Source organism: Trematomus bernacchii, unplaced genomic scaffold (assembly GCF_902827165.1).
Source record: "Trematomus bernacchii unplaced genomic scaffold, fTreBer1.1, whole genome shotgun sequence".
In the NCBI taxonomy this organism is placed as follows: domain Eukaryota; kingdom Metazoa; phylum Chordata; class Actinopteri; order Perciformes; family Nototheniidae; genus Trematomus; species Trematomus bernacchii.
In genome coordinates, this window is record NW_022987739.1 from 3085618 (window position 1) to 3100711 (window position 15094).

General features: G+C 40.8%; 2 protein-coding genes across 3 annotated transcripts in view; both read right to left on the bottom strand.

Moving 5' to 3' along the window:
• The window catches only part of tnni3k (TNNI3 interacting kinase), an 18584-nt gene extending 9241 nt beyond the window's left edge, over window positions 1–9343 (bottom strand). For both annotated transcript variants that reach the window (XR_004557249.1, XM_034147961.1), the window contains exons 1-17: window positions 9254–9343; window positions 8835–8943; window positions 8122–8207; window positions 6922–7019; window positions 6266–6376; window positions 5885–5983; window positions 5651–5789; window positions 4969–5113; window positions 4780–4884; window positions 4546–4640; window positions 3843–3992; window positions 3409–3492; window positions 3261–3317; window positions 2065–2157; window positions 1818–1875; window positions 1538–1732; window positions 1–79 (exon numbers count right to left, since the gene is read on the bottom strand). The exon at window positions 1–79 is cut by the window's left edge and continues 26 nt beyond it. Coding sequence is in view for 1 of the 2 variants with exons in the window: in XM_034147961.1 (XP_034003852.1) it covers window positions 1–79; window positions 1538–1732; window positions 1818–1875; window positions 2065–2157; window positions 3261–3317; window positions 3409–3492; window positions 3843–3992; window positions 4546–4640; window positions 4780–4884; window positions 4969–5113; window positions 5651–5789; window positions 5885–5983; window positions 6266–6376; window positions 6922–7019; window positions 8122–8207; window positions 8835–8943; window positions 9254–9293 (1743 nt within the window). In the remaining variant the exon portion in view is untranslated. The remainder of the gene's footprint in view (window positions 80–1537; window positions 1733–1817; window positions 1876–2064; window positions 2158–3260; window positions 3318–3408; window positions 3493–3842; window positions 3993–4545; window positions 4641–4779; window positions 4885–4968; window positions 5114–5650; window positions 5790–5884; window positions 5984–6265; window positions 6377–6921; window positions 7020–8121; window positions 8208–8834; window positions 8944–9253) is intronic.
• On the bottom strand, window positions 8984–12785 carry fpgt (fucose-1-phosphate guanylyltransferase). Its single transcript, XM_034147962.1, has 4 exons — window positions 12648–12785; window positions 12392–12559; window positions 12195–12287; window positions 8984–11352 (listed from the first exon to the last, which is right to left on the bottom strand). The coding sequence occupies exons 1-4, from the start codon at window positions 12718–12720 to the stop codon at window positions 9950–9952; spliced, it is 1737 nt and encodes a 578-aa protein (XP_034003853.1). The 5' UTR covers window positions 12721–12785; the 3' UTR covers window positions 8984–9949.
• Between the last annotated feature and the right edge of the window lie 2309 nt (window positions 12786–15094).

Here is a 15094-nt window from a genome sequence, read left to right on the forward strand (position 1 = left end):
CTGGGTGAGGTTGTGCAGGTACTCCATGCCCTTCGCCACGTCGATGGCAATGATGAGCTTGGACTGCAGGTCGATGAGCCTGTCCATCGACACATCATTAAAGCAGCAGCCACTTAGTCAGAGATCAATAGTTCCTGCCAATCACACGCAGCACTTTACACAGATCAATAGGACGGTCTATAAAGAGAGCACCTGGACACACAGTTAGCCCAACACTTCATCTGGATCAATGATGATCGGAGAGGGGACGCTTCCTGGGAAACACAGAGGAATTCCCTTAAAGGAATACGTGAAGAAATCTTGAAGAAACCTTTGTTTTTCTCACCTTCCTCCACGGTGAACAAAGAATCCACAAACTGAAAAAAGTCTTTGTGAATTGAAGTAAATAGTATAGCATAGTAAATTACATGGTATATGAACATTAGTCTATAACCCAGGTTTTCAGAATATAAGAGAGAGAAACAAAGCAATTGGAAACAATTTGACAGTATGCTAGGTAAATGGCTTAAATGACAAATGGGTAATCACAATTGTCGATAATTTAACCTAATTTATGACCAACGAAAACGAGATGAATCAGCCATTTCAGCTCTAACTCAATACAATAATCTTGTGCTGGAGTGTATGACAGAGAACAGTGGTTTCTATTAACCGTTGTGTTCAAAAGCTGTTATCGTTCATGGTGTTCGCGGGTCAATTTTGACCCATGATTTATCTCAGTCCAAAACACTCCACAAATATGACTATCATCCAATATTGTTTTAACTACATCATAACTAACTTATTATGCATTCATAACCGTCCAATCCTGTTGTAATTTTATGGCCCCAAAAAACATTACACCACATATTTAAGTAAAACATGTGATTCAATTCACTCATTATATTTGCTATAGTGAAGACACTGGATCATTATATTATCTGACTATAATAGACCAATACTAGAATACAATCTCTACAAAAAAAGTTTTAAATGATTGTTACAGTGGATAAAGGGGGTGGGGGTGGGGGTGGGGTGTCTAAAGTCAAAGATGAATCTTGATTGGGCCAAATTTGACCTTGAGTCACCCAAAAACAAAGCTGCTGGGTCTCCCCAGACCCGAACACCAAATTATACACATTTTATTTTAGAGAACTTCAGACTTGGCTAAAATGGTCAAAATCAGTTTTGTAGTGTTTATATAGCTGTTGTGGAGGATATCATGAAGCCTTGTTCCAATAAAAAAAAACTAGAGCGTAGTTATTATATAATTTTAACTTGAAACAGGTCACGGGAGACCCGAACACAACATACGGGTTAATCTGGTTAAATGTGTTGTCGTTATGCCATAACTTTTACAATACAAAGTGATACAACTCTTTATGTGCTTATAAGTATGTAAACTGATGTAAAATTGTCATGTAGAAATATGAGAGAAAGGTTTAGCAACATGTGTATATATATATATATATACATACTGTATTGGATCATTTTGATACTGTCTGTGATAGGCTTGCTGACATATATGTACAACTTTACATATCCAGTTGTTCCTCACCTCTTCTGCTCGTGCAGCAGCGAGAACAGAGAGCCTCCGGAGACGTACTGCGTGACGATGGCGAACTGGCTGGGGTCGTCCAGACACGCCCCGATGAACTGGATGATGCAGGGGTGGTCCAGGCGGCAGAGGATGGAGACCTCTCTGCAGAACATGTCCACGTCCGACTTGGAGCAGAACGTGTTTGCTCGATATCTGCACACAATAATTAATCAGTTACCCCCTACCCAAGATGGGATGATAAATGTTATATTTGGAAGTATTTGAAGTGGAATTTCACCTTTTTATGGCAACAACTTTGTTCCTGCATTTTCCTCTGTAGACTTTTCCAAAGGAGCCTATATAAAAACGATTTAATGCTCAGTGTTATTTTTATTATCTGAAGCATGTACGTCTTTTAATTCTTGTTTTCATACACCACGACACCAAGTCAAATTCCTCGTACGTGTAAACCTACCTGGTAATAAACCTGTTTCTGATTCTGATTCTGATGTTGATTGAAACAGAACAAATATTTATGGTCTTACCTGATCCGATGATCTCATTGAACTCCAGCTCAGACAGCTGAAGGTGGAAGTGAGACGGCAGGCTGGCCCTCAGCAGGAGAACTTCTGCCTTCTCTGAAACAAAGAGTCATCTTTTCACAAATCGTAAAGTCATCAATGGAGAGCTACAGTATTTCCCAACTATAATGCATAATTACACCACACAGAAAGTGGTATTTCAGTGCCCTCTCCAGGTGATACTGCTCACTTTATTTTCTAACAGGGTGGTGCATTATTCTAAAAGCATCCTGAGATCAAATCAAACCAAGACAATGGTCAGGTTATCATGTCTACAACTTGGATAGAAACATGGACAAAAGTGTGCAAGGATACAATTTTATCTTAAGAATTTACATTTATTAGGTTTTTCTGCTAAGAAAAGATCAGAATAATAGTATTTTATTGGTAAGAAGGCTTCAGTGTAAGTCATTAATTAACAGTAACGGTACGTCCACACAGCAGCGTTAAAAAAATCTTCCAACGCTTCTGCCCATTCACTTTGAATGGGGTGACGTCACTTTGCCTCACTTTTCGCCGAACTGCATTGTGGGAAGCAGAGCGGAGCTTTGCTGGCGTTTCAGGCTGCAAAAGTTGAGCAATGTTCAACTTTTGAAGCTTCTGAAGCTTCGGTGGAAGCGTCAGCCAATCAAATCCCGTTTATGCAGCCAATCAAACCGTCTCTATGCTGGGAGAGACACACACATTTCCTCATATTCCAAAAAATGGAGCAAGCTTCAACGCACGCCGCCATGTGTAGGGGCCGTAAGGCTTGTGCAAAGCTTTTAAATGACTACAGCAGTGAAAATAATGTATTTTCTCCACAGATGACTCCCTAAATGACAAAAGAAAGAGGCAGAAGCTTGTTGGTTTCAGTATCTGATATAGTGCCCTCTTAAGGCCCAATGGCATAATTACTTTTCATGTTTAACCCTTGATGGTAAATGGCTCTAAAGATGTTTTTTTATATAATTCAGAATAGCTTTTCTAAGATATTCAGTATTATTTTCACTCAGACAGAGACAGTTGTGTGTTTGTGATATAATTCAGGTGTTTTCCTTAGCAGCTAGCCCCCCCCCCCCCCCCCCCCCCACAGGCTGCAGACAGTGTGTGTGTTCTCCTGTCAGCTGACAGTGATGTGAAGTGTATGAAACCCTCCGTGCCTCGCTGCACCTCACTACCTTTAGTCATGCTCTTGATCTTTCCCAGAGGAGACGGCACAGAAACGTAGGACCCATCTGGAGGAGAGGCGACATGTTCAGACAGAGTAATGAGAAGCACTCGAGTGATTTTAAATCCAGATTATAATTTACTGGAGAGGCGACTCACCCCCTCCCGGCTGAGAGTACTCATTGCAGGGGGAGTCATCTGGACGTATGTAGTGTTTCAGTAAGGTGACAATGGCATCATGACCTAACAACAAATACATAGGAACAGTTAATTATTTAGATAGATAGATAGATAGATGGATGGATGGATGGATGGACAGATGGACAGACAGATATATATATATAGATAGATAGATAGATAGATAGATAGATAGATAGATGGATGGATAGATAGATAGATAGATGGATGGATAGATGGATATATGGACAGACGGACAGATAGACAGATAGAGAGATAGATTATTTTTAAAGTTGTATTTAAATCTTTCCATTATCCTACACAGACCAGTGTACAGACCAGTGTACAGTTTATAATTTCCTTCGGGATTAATAAAGTCCTATCTTATCTTATCTTATCTTATCTTACAGACAAACCTTTCTCATACGCCCACATGAGGCAGGTCTGCTCATCTTTCTCCCCGCTGGAGCGGCTCGGGTCGCAGGCCACCAGGTTCATGTCGGCGCCGCTGTCCAGCAGGAACTGCACCAGGCGGATGTGCCCGTGGAAACAGGCGCTGTGCAGAGCTTAAAAATATGTGTTGAAGGTCACCTATTATGCAAAATCCACTTTGTCATGTATTTTATCCATAACCATGTGTCCCTTCTGTGTAAAGAGATTCTGAAAGTTTCAGGAAAAAAAGATTCTCTCTCTTTTTGTCCTGATCCATTTATATAAAAACCTGTCTGAAAATGAGCTGATCAGATTTTGGCCACTTTATGATGTCATAACGATGTTTTGGCTTGTGTAACCATTAGCCAATCACCAACCAAGGTAACCCCCCCCCCCCCACCTTATCACCTGAATCTCCTCCTAGAGCACTTGTGTTCTTTTTAACCAACTATCTCTCAGAGGGGCGTGGGGAGGGGCTCCTTATTTTCATCTAAAGTAACAGACAGAGAATCAGCACTTTTGAAACAGGGCTGAAACAGAGGGGATTATGGGATGCTGCAATGATCTGTTTGGTATTTGGAGCCAAACACTTCAGAGACATGTTTTGTATATATCTGAGACCTATGATATATTGATGAAAAACAGTACAATAGGGAATCTTTAAGGGGAGTTATAAAAGACTCTCACCTGTGTGTCCGTCTCTGCCCTGAGTGTTGATGCTCATGGCGTTCTTGCTCAAGAAGAACTTCACCATCTCCAGGTCTTTACCATATGTGCACGCACTGTAACACAACACATGGTCTCATCATCACCTCAGAGCAGCATGATTCACAGGTTGGAGAGGAAAGTGTGCCATATAGCATGCATTATGCACAGCAGGTGTTTGTCACGACTATAAATAAATACAGTGTGAGACAATACCTGTGGAGGGCCGTCTCACTGAATATGTTCTCCTTCGTCAGACTGTCTGTGCCTGAAAGCTCAATCAACTCCTTAGCGGCCTCACATTTTCCATTATAGCAGGCCCTGGTGAGACACACATTTCAATACAGCGCTTCATGTCATCGTACACAAACGTGCAGAAGGTTATTGACAGTGTGAATCATTTACAGGTGTAATGGTGTGTCCCCGTAGATGTTGACGGAGTGAGGCTGCACCTCGAAGTTTCCCTGAAGGAGGAAGCGCACAATCTCATGGTGACCAAAGCGGGCGCAGAAGTGAAGAGGGACGTGGTCCTCGTTGTCCTGAGCATTTACTGGAGAGAAGAACAGAACCAAGTTACGGTAAATTAAACATTTAATCCCACTCTGGCTCAAGTGAATGTTATTTAAATGGATCCTAACTTTACAGGGTTTTCCCTTTCCTGTAGTGTGTTATAACGTTTTTTGTGCATGTTAATGGTCTGCAAAGGCCGAAATCCCAAAGTTTCCTCCAGAGGGAGTTTCTCTCCCATACACTGCCTGAAACGCCTCCATTGGACTACTTTGTTTACTTGCATAACATGAGGACATCACTATGTAACATTTGTGCTTCTATTGGCTAGCGCTCCAACCGATGTACGTGACAAGCTAAGGGGCGGGACAACCAATCAGAACAGAGTCGGCCAGCTAACCAATCAGATGATCTTAGCTCTGGTTTCAGACCGAGGGTGCTGCAGAACAGGCAGTATGAGAAAAACACTTTTTGAACATTAAGGCATCTATTTTATATGAATATTGTTATAAAAATTCTGCTGTTATTTATTGAAAAGTCTATATTCTTAGGAACCACCTGTTGGAGTCCCATGTCTCACCGTTGGCTTTGCTCCCGTCCCCCAGCAGCAGTTTGATGATGCAGAGGAACCCTCGGGCTGCAGCCAGGTGCAGAGGCCGGTCCCCCACCTCCCCGCTCGCATTCACATCCGCCCCGAACTTCAGCAGCAGCTTGGCCAGCTTTAAAGCAGAGAGATGAGTACACACATACATTTGGATGAGAAAAGCACTTATTTTCTCTAAGAATGCAGAAGTGGTTGATAAGAGAACTTCACCTGCTCATAGTTGTTATAAGAAGCAATATGCAGTGGAGAGAAAAACACGGCATCCTGAACGTTCACATTAGCTCCGTGCTGCAGCAGGATATCTGCGGCCTGGTGGAGGGAATACACATTATCAAGGTTTAAAATCAATGAAAAGTCCTTTATGTCTAAATGAGAATCCCCATTAGCAACAGCATGAGCATCGGCTCTTCTTCCTGGGGTCCGAACACATACAGAGAAACATACACACTATAGTCACATAGTCACACATCAACAGACAAAACAACTTATCTAATGTCGTGAAGAATCAAAGGAAACTAAAATGCCATATTCCAGAGCTGTTGATATTTTGTCCTCACTGTTAATTAAAGAGAAAATAATCCCGGCTCTCACCTCGTGGTGTCCGGCCATCGTGGCGACGTGCAGGGCGGTGAGGGCTCCGTACCCGACCTGCTGCACGTCAGACCCCCCGTGGAGGAGAGCCGTCAGCAGCTCAGCATTATCCTGCAGAGGATGCACACATTATTTATTGGCTTATTGTGTCAATACGTGTACTTAGTATTTAGTTTTTCTATATGTCAGAAAAAATAGCTTATAAAATACTTAGCCCTACCGTGAGACATCCAATTACATCGTTTTTAGCTAAGACCTCAAATATTGAGGCGAAATAACGACACACTTTGTGATAAATACGTTTCCAAATGCATAAAAAATAGTATTTCAAGTTTTAAGGTAAGAATTTTAATAATCTAATAAAATGTATTTTATTCTAAATGGGCCTCTTTGCATAATGAATACTTACCTTCATTAAAAGTAACATTTTGAATGTACTGTAGGACTTTTACTTGTAAAGGATTATTTATTCCCTGTGGTATTACTACATGTTACTCAAGTAGAAGTTGTTCTTCCACCTCTGGCACTTGCACTCCACCATGTGGTCGGACATCTCTTCACCACACAACAACACAAGCAAAACAAGACAGATTGCACCTAAAAAACATTCAAATAATATTTAAATCCTGTATTTATTGCTCTTCATTCCTCTCCACCTTGTAAGCAGCCAGGTGCAGCGCGGTGAAGCCGTTCCTCGACAGTCTGGAGGGTCGCAGGCCTTTCAGCATCAGAGTGCGGACGTGCTCTTTGTTACCTGAACACAACACGTACAATCATGCAGTAATAGTAATAGTACATTTACTCAAGTACTTTACTGAAGTACAATTTTGAGATACTTATCTTGACGGGAAATATTTTACTTTTTTATCCACTACATTAACAAAATATAAAGCAACAAACAAAATTCTCATTAACAATAAGTAGAATATTATACTATTTTATATAAATCTATCTAGACATACAAAAAATAAAAATTATGAATATTTCTGTAATCAAATAATACAATATATAGTTTATTATAATGATATAGGCCTTCTGTATAATAAGTACTTTTGGTATTTGAAAACATAATGATGCTAATACTTTTGTACTTTTAATTACAACTACTTACTTTTCAAACTCGTATTTCTACACCTGTACTTAAAGGGGACCTATCATGCAAAATGCACTTTTGTACGTCTTTTATACATGAATATGTGTCCCCGGTGTTCCAGGGAACTCACCAAGTGTCAGAAAACACAACCCTCTCTATTTTCCTCCATACCCAAATCTCTAAAAAAGGGGCTGCAACGGATCTGATAAAAACTGATCCAGATTTGAACACTGTCCTGACGTCAGGACAGTGGCGCTACGGCTATTGGGCCAACTCCACCAATCAGGAGGAGACAGCCACGGCCATTGCCGTTCGAAAGCGCTGGAGACGCTGTAGTACATATGCCAGGCCAGTAGATGGTGCTGTTCTCACAGAATCTGCCCTTGCAAAAACAGAGCTAACATTTTTCAAATTGAGCGAAATGAGGCATGGCTAAAATGCATGATCTGTTTGGTATTTTGAAAAAAAAAAAGTATAAATATGCCTTATATAGGTATGGTCCTACACTATATTATTCAAATATAGCATGATAGGTCCACTTTAAGTATAATATGTGAGTACCTCTCTTTCATTACTGATTTCCTCCAATTTGACTCTTTCTATATCTTTCTATACAATATATAACAGATCTACAGTTGGTTTTCATGAGAGCAGCAGCAGAGGTCGTCTGCAGACAGTGGTGTCAGTCAGTTCACGGTGATCCTCTCTTCCAGCGCCACATTTTGTAGAGGAGTTATTATTAGAGAGTAGTAGTCATGCATACCTCCACACGCGCAGCAGAGGTGCAGCAGCGACAGACCCTTCTCTGTTCGGTAACTCACGTTCACCTTCAGGAAAGCCTCATCAGAGCTGAGACACACAAAATACACATCACCTGCTTACAGGGTTGTAATCAAATGTAAATGTTCACGTAACATTACATTCATCTGCTGTTTTTATCCAAAACGACTTAAAATAAGTTCAATTCAGATACAAACTCAGAGCATCAAGAATCCTACATTTGCTTCAAATAAGAAAAAACATTGTGCATTCTTTTGAATTAGGTTAAACCTTTAGGGACTACATTTGATTTAGTTTTAAATTATATATATTTGATGTTAGGTTTAATGGCCAAGGTGCAGTGACCGTTAAAACAATAACATCATTTTAAATCTGAAAGAAGAAACAACATTTAATAATTGTTGTACAACTCAAGCATGTCAGTTTACAGATAAGCAGCACTATATAGCATTTTTAATGAATTGCTAAATGAATAGTAAGGGGGTGTAGGGGAATATTAAATCAAGTTATTAGGTTTTAAAATAATGTCCTAATAACAATATCCTATAATTTTTAATTCCTTTGATAAGCAAATGTGCATGGTACAGTTAGTCACCTCACTTAGCTGCTTGTGAGAAGTGACATCCGACTGACACAGAGAAGCAAAACCAACATAAAAAGTTGATCAATTCAATTGAGTTAAATGTGTTTTGTCACCTGAAAGCCAGATGGAGCTCCCCGAGCTCGCTGTCTTTGAGCGTGAAGTCGTCATCTAACTTCTCTACGATCAGAGAGTAAGACTCGCCCACCTTCTTCTTCCACTCATCTTCATCAGGGTTAAACACAACAACACTTCTTCAATTGCATCTGATATAGAATGCTTTTATTTTCCATTTGCAGAAATATCTCTTAATGAACATGTATCAAATAGTGCAAACAACAGTTTTTAAGCCCTACATATAATCTTTATCAATCACTTGTTTTTTTTTAATGGCTTGTACATGTCAGTGTTTGTATTGCTGAGTAATGGCAGCCACACAAACCGCCAGGCTTTCCTTCTTCATTTAAAATCTCTTTCTCAGTCCTGTCGATACATATAATATTAATAAAACTATGACAAACACACCGTCCTTTACCTGTGCATGTCTGCGATGGTCTGGATTTGTAGTTTCCCATTGATCAGGCGTCTCTTCTCCTGTGATGTGTGCTGTATTGTTTGGTAAAGCAGTAATACAATCTCTCTGAGCCACTATCACACAGGTCCAGATAAAGCACGGATCATGGCTGAGGGCTAAAAATAAACTCCTTAGAGTGGAATGCCCAACAACTACGACAACCGATCTCCCTCCAAATGCAAGCAGCCGTGTATCACTGTGACTGTGTGTGACATTGAAAAATATATAAAGTATTTGGATATTTTAGTATATTTTCTCATGTCTTCATATTGCAGACATGTTGACGTGTCATTCTCGAAAAAAAGCAACGATAATGAGTCCATACAATATGGAAACTAATAATGTTATTGGACACACTTGACTGTAAAAAAAAAGGTATATTTGAAAGCAATATAATTGTCTCACACTATAACAAGACTTAGGGCATGTTAATCTAGCACAGTGTTGATTAACGCTTCACCAGAAAGCTATATTTAAATAAAAAAAATGTAAGTATTAACTTCATAAAAAGTGAATCAGATGACTAAATCCATATCAGCTCTTCACACTGTTGAAACAATCATTTGATAATCAAAAAATCCTACCATAAATAAATTATTTACAGCACAATCAATGTTTTCTGGTACCTAAACAGTCTCATAATCTGAATTAAAGTCTTCAGTTGGTAGGTTTCCTCTGTTTGATGTCTTCGTAAAGTCCTGTTCTGAACTCCAACATCTGCTGCAGGTCTTTACACTGTAAGGCCTCCTGCATGGACATCAGCTTTGTGTCTCTGGGTAAAGTGAAAGTAGAGCCACTCAGCGCGGCCTGCAGCATCTCCAGAGTCAGTGAAAAGGAGCTCTGTTGATCCGAGCAAACAGGAGACAAACAAGCGCTCCACAAACTACAGTTTGAAGCATCACCGGAGAACCTCAGGGCTTCGTTCTCAAGCCCCCAGCGAGACAAAGACTCTGCGACGCTGACACCAAACAGATTCAAATCTTCCATAAACGCCGGGGCTTTCACGCTGCGCTTCAAGTCGTCGTTTATGCCAAAGACGACGGTTACAAACCTGGTTTTCTGCTTGTGATTCACACACAGGGAATGCATGAAGACGCTATCGGGCACTGAGAGTCCTGCAGGGATCCAGCAGCTGCTTACGATGGAGCCAACACCTACAGAAGCTCCTGCTCCCAGTCTGGAATATTCCACCACTGACCCAGCTCCCACAGAGACACTGGGGTCCAGGATGCTGTGCATAACGCAGCATCCTGAGTTTTCCTTCATATCCACGCTGAATGCAGAGGACAGGAGACCCAGCTCAGTCCTCAGCATCACATCCTCCGTGAGGTGAAACAGGTACTCTGACGTGGTTCCAATGTGATAAAACTTGGAGTTGTTCAAGAGGATAACATTCAAAGGAGTTCCTTTTAGATGATGGAAGATCTTTTGGCGGATTGCCACTAGACTGCTCTCCTCTTTGGTGGCATTCGCAGTGTTGTTGGTGTAATCTATGGTGGCGTTAGGACCCAGTGCTTGGAGGAAGTCTCCGTAAGCGTCCACCTCACAGTCCAAAGGCCCTAACTCCTTCAGCAGATTGAGAAGAGACATCGCTGTATTAAAATCAATGTAATAGGTGCTGTCTGTGTAGGCAAACTCAGCGTCAGAAAGCACAAAACAACCACTCTGCCTTTTACAAACAGCCCCGGTGTCACGCATCTTATCGACGCTCGGTTTGTGCAGAAAGCGCAGGCAGGAGGTGTTTTCCATTTCAGAATTAGACGATTTTTCTTTTGAATCCAACACAAACACTCCATGGGTGGTCCCGATAGAGAGTGGGGAGGGGTGGGCTAATGCGGTGAAGCCAGGTTTGTCGAACTTAACCCTCTCGTCCTCTGAGGTGCTGTAGAGCTCGATGTCGTCCGCGCAGGTCACCAGCACACCGGGCTTCATCTGAGACGGGAAATCCACATATAAGGCCAGTTTGAGCTCCAGCATCTGGTAGAGAGGGTCCCCCAGAGGCACGGCCATGAAGATCTTCCCCAGAGCGCTGGCACTCGGCATGCGCTGGCTGAACCCTCCTGCAGACGATGAGAAGAGGGAAACATCACAAACAGTACGGGAATAATTCAAAAATGTCTGAGCATTTGCTATCAACACCTTCATTTTGAAATGTGGGTGGGCAATAAGGCCAAAATGATATAACACGGTATATTTTTATTTTAAATAATAACTGTATTCATCATGATACAATTATTGTTCAGTAAATGTAATTAATAAATGGTTTAAATTAACCATACTATACTGTATCACATTTGTTCTACAATTTGCACAATATCAAACAACACAATTATTAAAACTGTAAAAATAAAACTCTTTCAAAATGAAAACTTTAAGGTTTCTGAATAAAAATATAATTTACAGTTTTAAGGTAAACAGGTGCAACAATAAGTGTTCTGACTTATTTCAGCCCAATATTAAGCAATTTAAAACCACAAAGTTTTACTGAAGTATACCAAAGAATAGACCAGACTTTTCCTGAAGGATTTGATGCTATTCTATTTCAAAAAGCTGTCTAAATGCTCTACAAATTGCAGGTAATCATATAACCAATATGTTCCACACGCTGATTTTACAATATCATTCTCCTCCTCCATGTTTGCCTAAATCAGATTACGTTTCAGGGCAGCTGGATATGCGAAATTGCAATATGGCAAGATCAGTTTTGCAGAATCTCTACCATTATTGAATGAAATATGTAGTGTATTTTGGTGCATGAGATCATTTCTGTTAAGTTAATTACATGATAATGAATCCCTTCTGTAGAAGAAGGCGGAGAGACACAAACACAAAGTGCAGCAAAAACTTTATTCTACTTTGTTTAAATGATCAACAAAAACAAAAAGTCATTGAAATATCAAACCTGCATGGATGAGGATGACCCTCAGTCTGCACAGAGTCTTCCCATAGACTTCATTCAGCTGCTGCAGGGCATACAGAGTGGAGCCTCCATTCCCTTAAACACAAGGTCATTTAAGTATTACAAATATAAATGCTGTGCTTTGTTGATCCTCAGCAACAGATAGAAAGAAGTGCAATAAAACCGTCTGAGTCGCTCACCTATTTTAGTTCCAGGCGGGTCTGCGAACACTTTGTATTGAACTCCGACCGGAAGCTCTTTTCTGAGCAGCTTCTCTCTGATCTGCAGCTCATAGGCTTCTCTCTGCTTCTCATCCACAGCTGTCAGCACCACCACGTCCCAAAACTCACCGGGCTGCACCTCTCCAGCTGCAGTCGGAGAAAAAGCATGTGTTTATAACACAGGAGGAGGAAGTATACCTAGGAAAAGAATACAAGACAGTTCAATAAAACTCACCGCGCAGAGAATCAAACTTCCTGAGTTTTTCTCTGGTTGCACTTTGTAACCTTGTGCTACATTCCTGGCTCATTCTGTCACTAGTGTCTCATAAGTTTTATCTAACGGTACTGTGCTGCAAATCTGTCTCTTTCAGTCTCTCACTTCCGGTCACGTGTTTAGTGTTTACAACGTAGGCGGGGAGTAAAAGGAGCACGTTGTGCTGAGGGTGGGTGGATCTGCAGGACATTCAGAGATGATGACCAATAACCCAATAACTCAGCCAATGTTTTATCATTTCTGTAGGAACATGTTGTTTTTTATTTGATGCACCTTCATCTCTTCAACAGTGCTACATGTTTTGAACTATCAATACATAACTGTTCACTTTAAAACAAAATACACAGTAATATTAAGAAAAAACATATTTTTAGCAATGGGAGCGTGTGAAATAAGATTAGAAACTAATTCACCAGCCTTGCAAACCTGCACAAGTGTTAGAATATACCTCTGCTCAGGTTTAACTATGCCTAACTATGTTAAGTAATCTAATTTGAATTTAATGAAATCAGTCTTTCAAACCCATCAATTGAGTTGCGTTGAACTTTTGAATGTGAACTCCTCTAAATGCCCAGACATAAAAAGGAGGACATTGTAATCTTCAGTGGTCACCATGGCCCTGTGTCAGCTGCTCTTTCAGGTAGTGTGGGAGACAAACTCTCTCTAGATTTAAGCCTTTGCAAACCATATACATACATGTACAAAAACCTATACACACTACAGGAAAGGGAAACCCCCAAAAAGCATATGATGGCCTCTTTAAAGTAGGCCTACTAAGATAAAGCTGTTTGTAGCTCACAGAGCTCTGTCCACACGGCTGCTAGTTGGAAACCAGTCTATACAGCTAAAGCGCTCAGAGCACCAGGGAGAAGACACTCTGACAGAAGGGCTCAGATGGAGGCTGTTGGACGTGTTAAGAGCCAGCAGGGACAGGCAGGTGCAGGCTGACTTTCTATAACAGATCGAATGGGATGGCTTGGAGTGAGCGCTGATGAAGGCCCTCGGGGTGAGGGGGGGCAGCTTGCCTCACTGACCGAGGCCTTTAACGAGAATAGCACACATGGCACACACAGTGACCTGCAGAGTGGTATGACCTGGCAGCGAGCGACAAGCTGCAGGCCAACAGAACACATCCAGGGAGAATTAGACCGATTCATTTCACAGAATGAGTGGCTCGCTTGTGTTTGACAACATCAGTTTTACATTAATTATGTCACACAGTACTCAATATAACGTGCAATACATGTTTTAATCGTGAATGCATCAGTGGAGGAAGAAATACTCAGATCCTTAACTTAATTTCATTATCAGCCAAAAGTACTTCATGTATCAAAAGTATGCAAAATGGCTATATGATATTATAATAATATTTTCATCACTAAACTTAAATACGTGTCCTTTCATTTTAATGTTGGAGTTTGTAAATGTGAAGCCAATTTTAGGAACTTCCTGAAATACTATAAGATATTATAAGATAACAGTCCTGCATCACATTACTTTTTTTAGTAGTAACTATGAGTGTTTGATAAATGTATAGGAGTTCAATATTAAGCTTCACAATGCAGATGAGTAGAAGTACATTAAACATTAAATGGAAATACTTGAGTAAAGAACAAGTGTCAGGGAATAATTTCGCCCTACATGTTTACCTTTTGCCCTGTGACACAGCTGGCCAACCTTCACCTTGAGCAGCCGTTATCTCCCATAAGGAGGGGCTGCCCTAGCAAGTTGTTGTTGTTACCAGTTTATGACCGGGCAACTCTCTGTTAGAGATAGTTATTGTTGTGGGACACCTGGAACACATCCTTCTCGGGGTGTAGATGACCCGAGCCATAAGCGACAACAAATGTGATTCAGTGTCCTCAGCTGTTTAGTCTATCTATTGAAGAATGTTGATTATTACACTCTGAACTAGTTCAAACCTCGAGCTACAGGAGAGTTCCTCAGAATTGGTGTGGCATCTCAACCGTGTGGTCAACTCGTGGCCCGTGACATGTCTTGTGAATTCTCCGGCCGAAGCTCCAAATAAACCGTCAGTGTTTGCCATCAAAGCTCCAGCTCTCCATCGTGTCTCTCTTTGAGTCCTGACGCCAATTTGCTTCAATTGCCTCAGAAGTTTCCCCCACAACAAGTATGTCAATAAGTCCTTAAAGAGGACATAATATGCTTATTTTAAGGTTCATATTTGTATTTAGAGCCTCTACACTTGCAATGTGCTGGAGCTCTAGCCTATAGAAGTGTTGCCTTTGCAGACAATTTACATGCAACATTTTTTTATATAACATTTAACTTTCTACAGGTAAGGGAAAACACCCAAATCATAACACTGTAGGGCGTTTTTAAGTACAACAATTGAGTAAATGTACTTTGTCACATTCCACCGCTGTTACTTATGCACTTCCCTGTTT

Excerpts from the sequence above, each read along its gene's own strand:
- fpgt (XM_034147962.1), bottom strand. The coding sequence starts at position 12,720 with ATGAGCCAGGAATGTAGCACAAGGTTACAAAGTGCAACCAGAGAAAAA. Across the intron at positions 12,288-12,391 it reads CCCGCCTGGAACTAAAATAG|GGAATGGAGGCTCCACTCTG; the intron begins GTGAGCGACTCA and ends CTTGTGTTTAAG. Across the intron at positions 11,353-12,194 it reads GGTCATCCTCATCCATGCAG|GAGGGTTCAGCCAGCGCATG; the intron begins GTTTGATATTTC and ends CATCGTCTGCAG.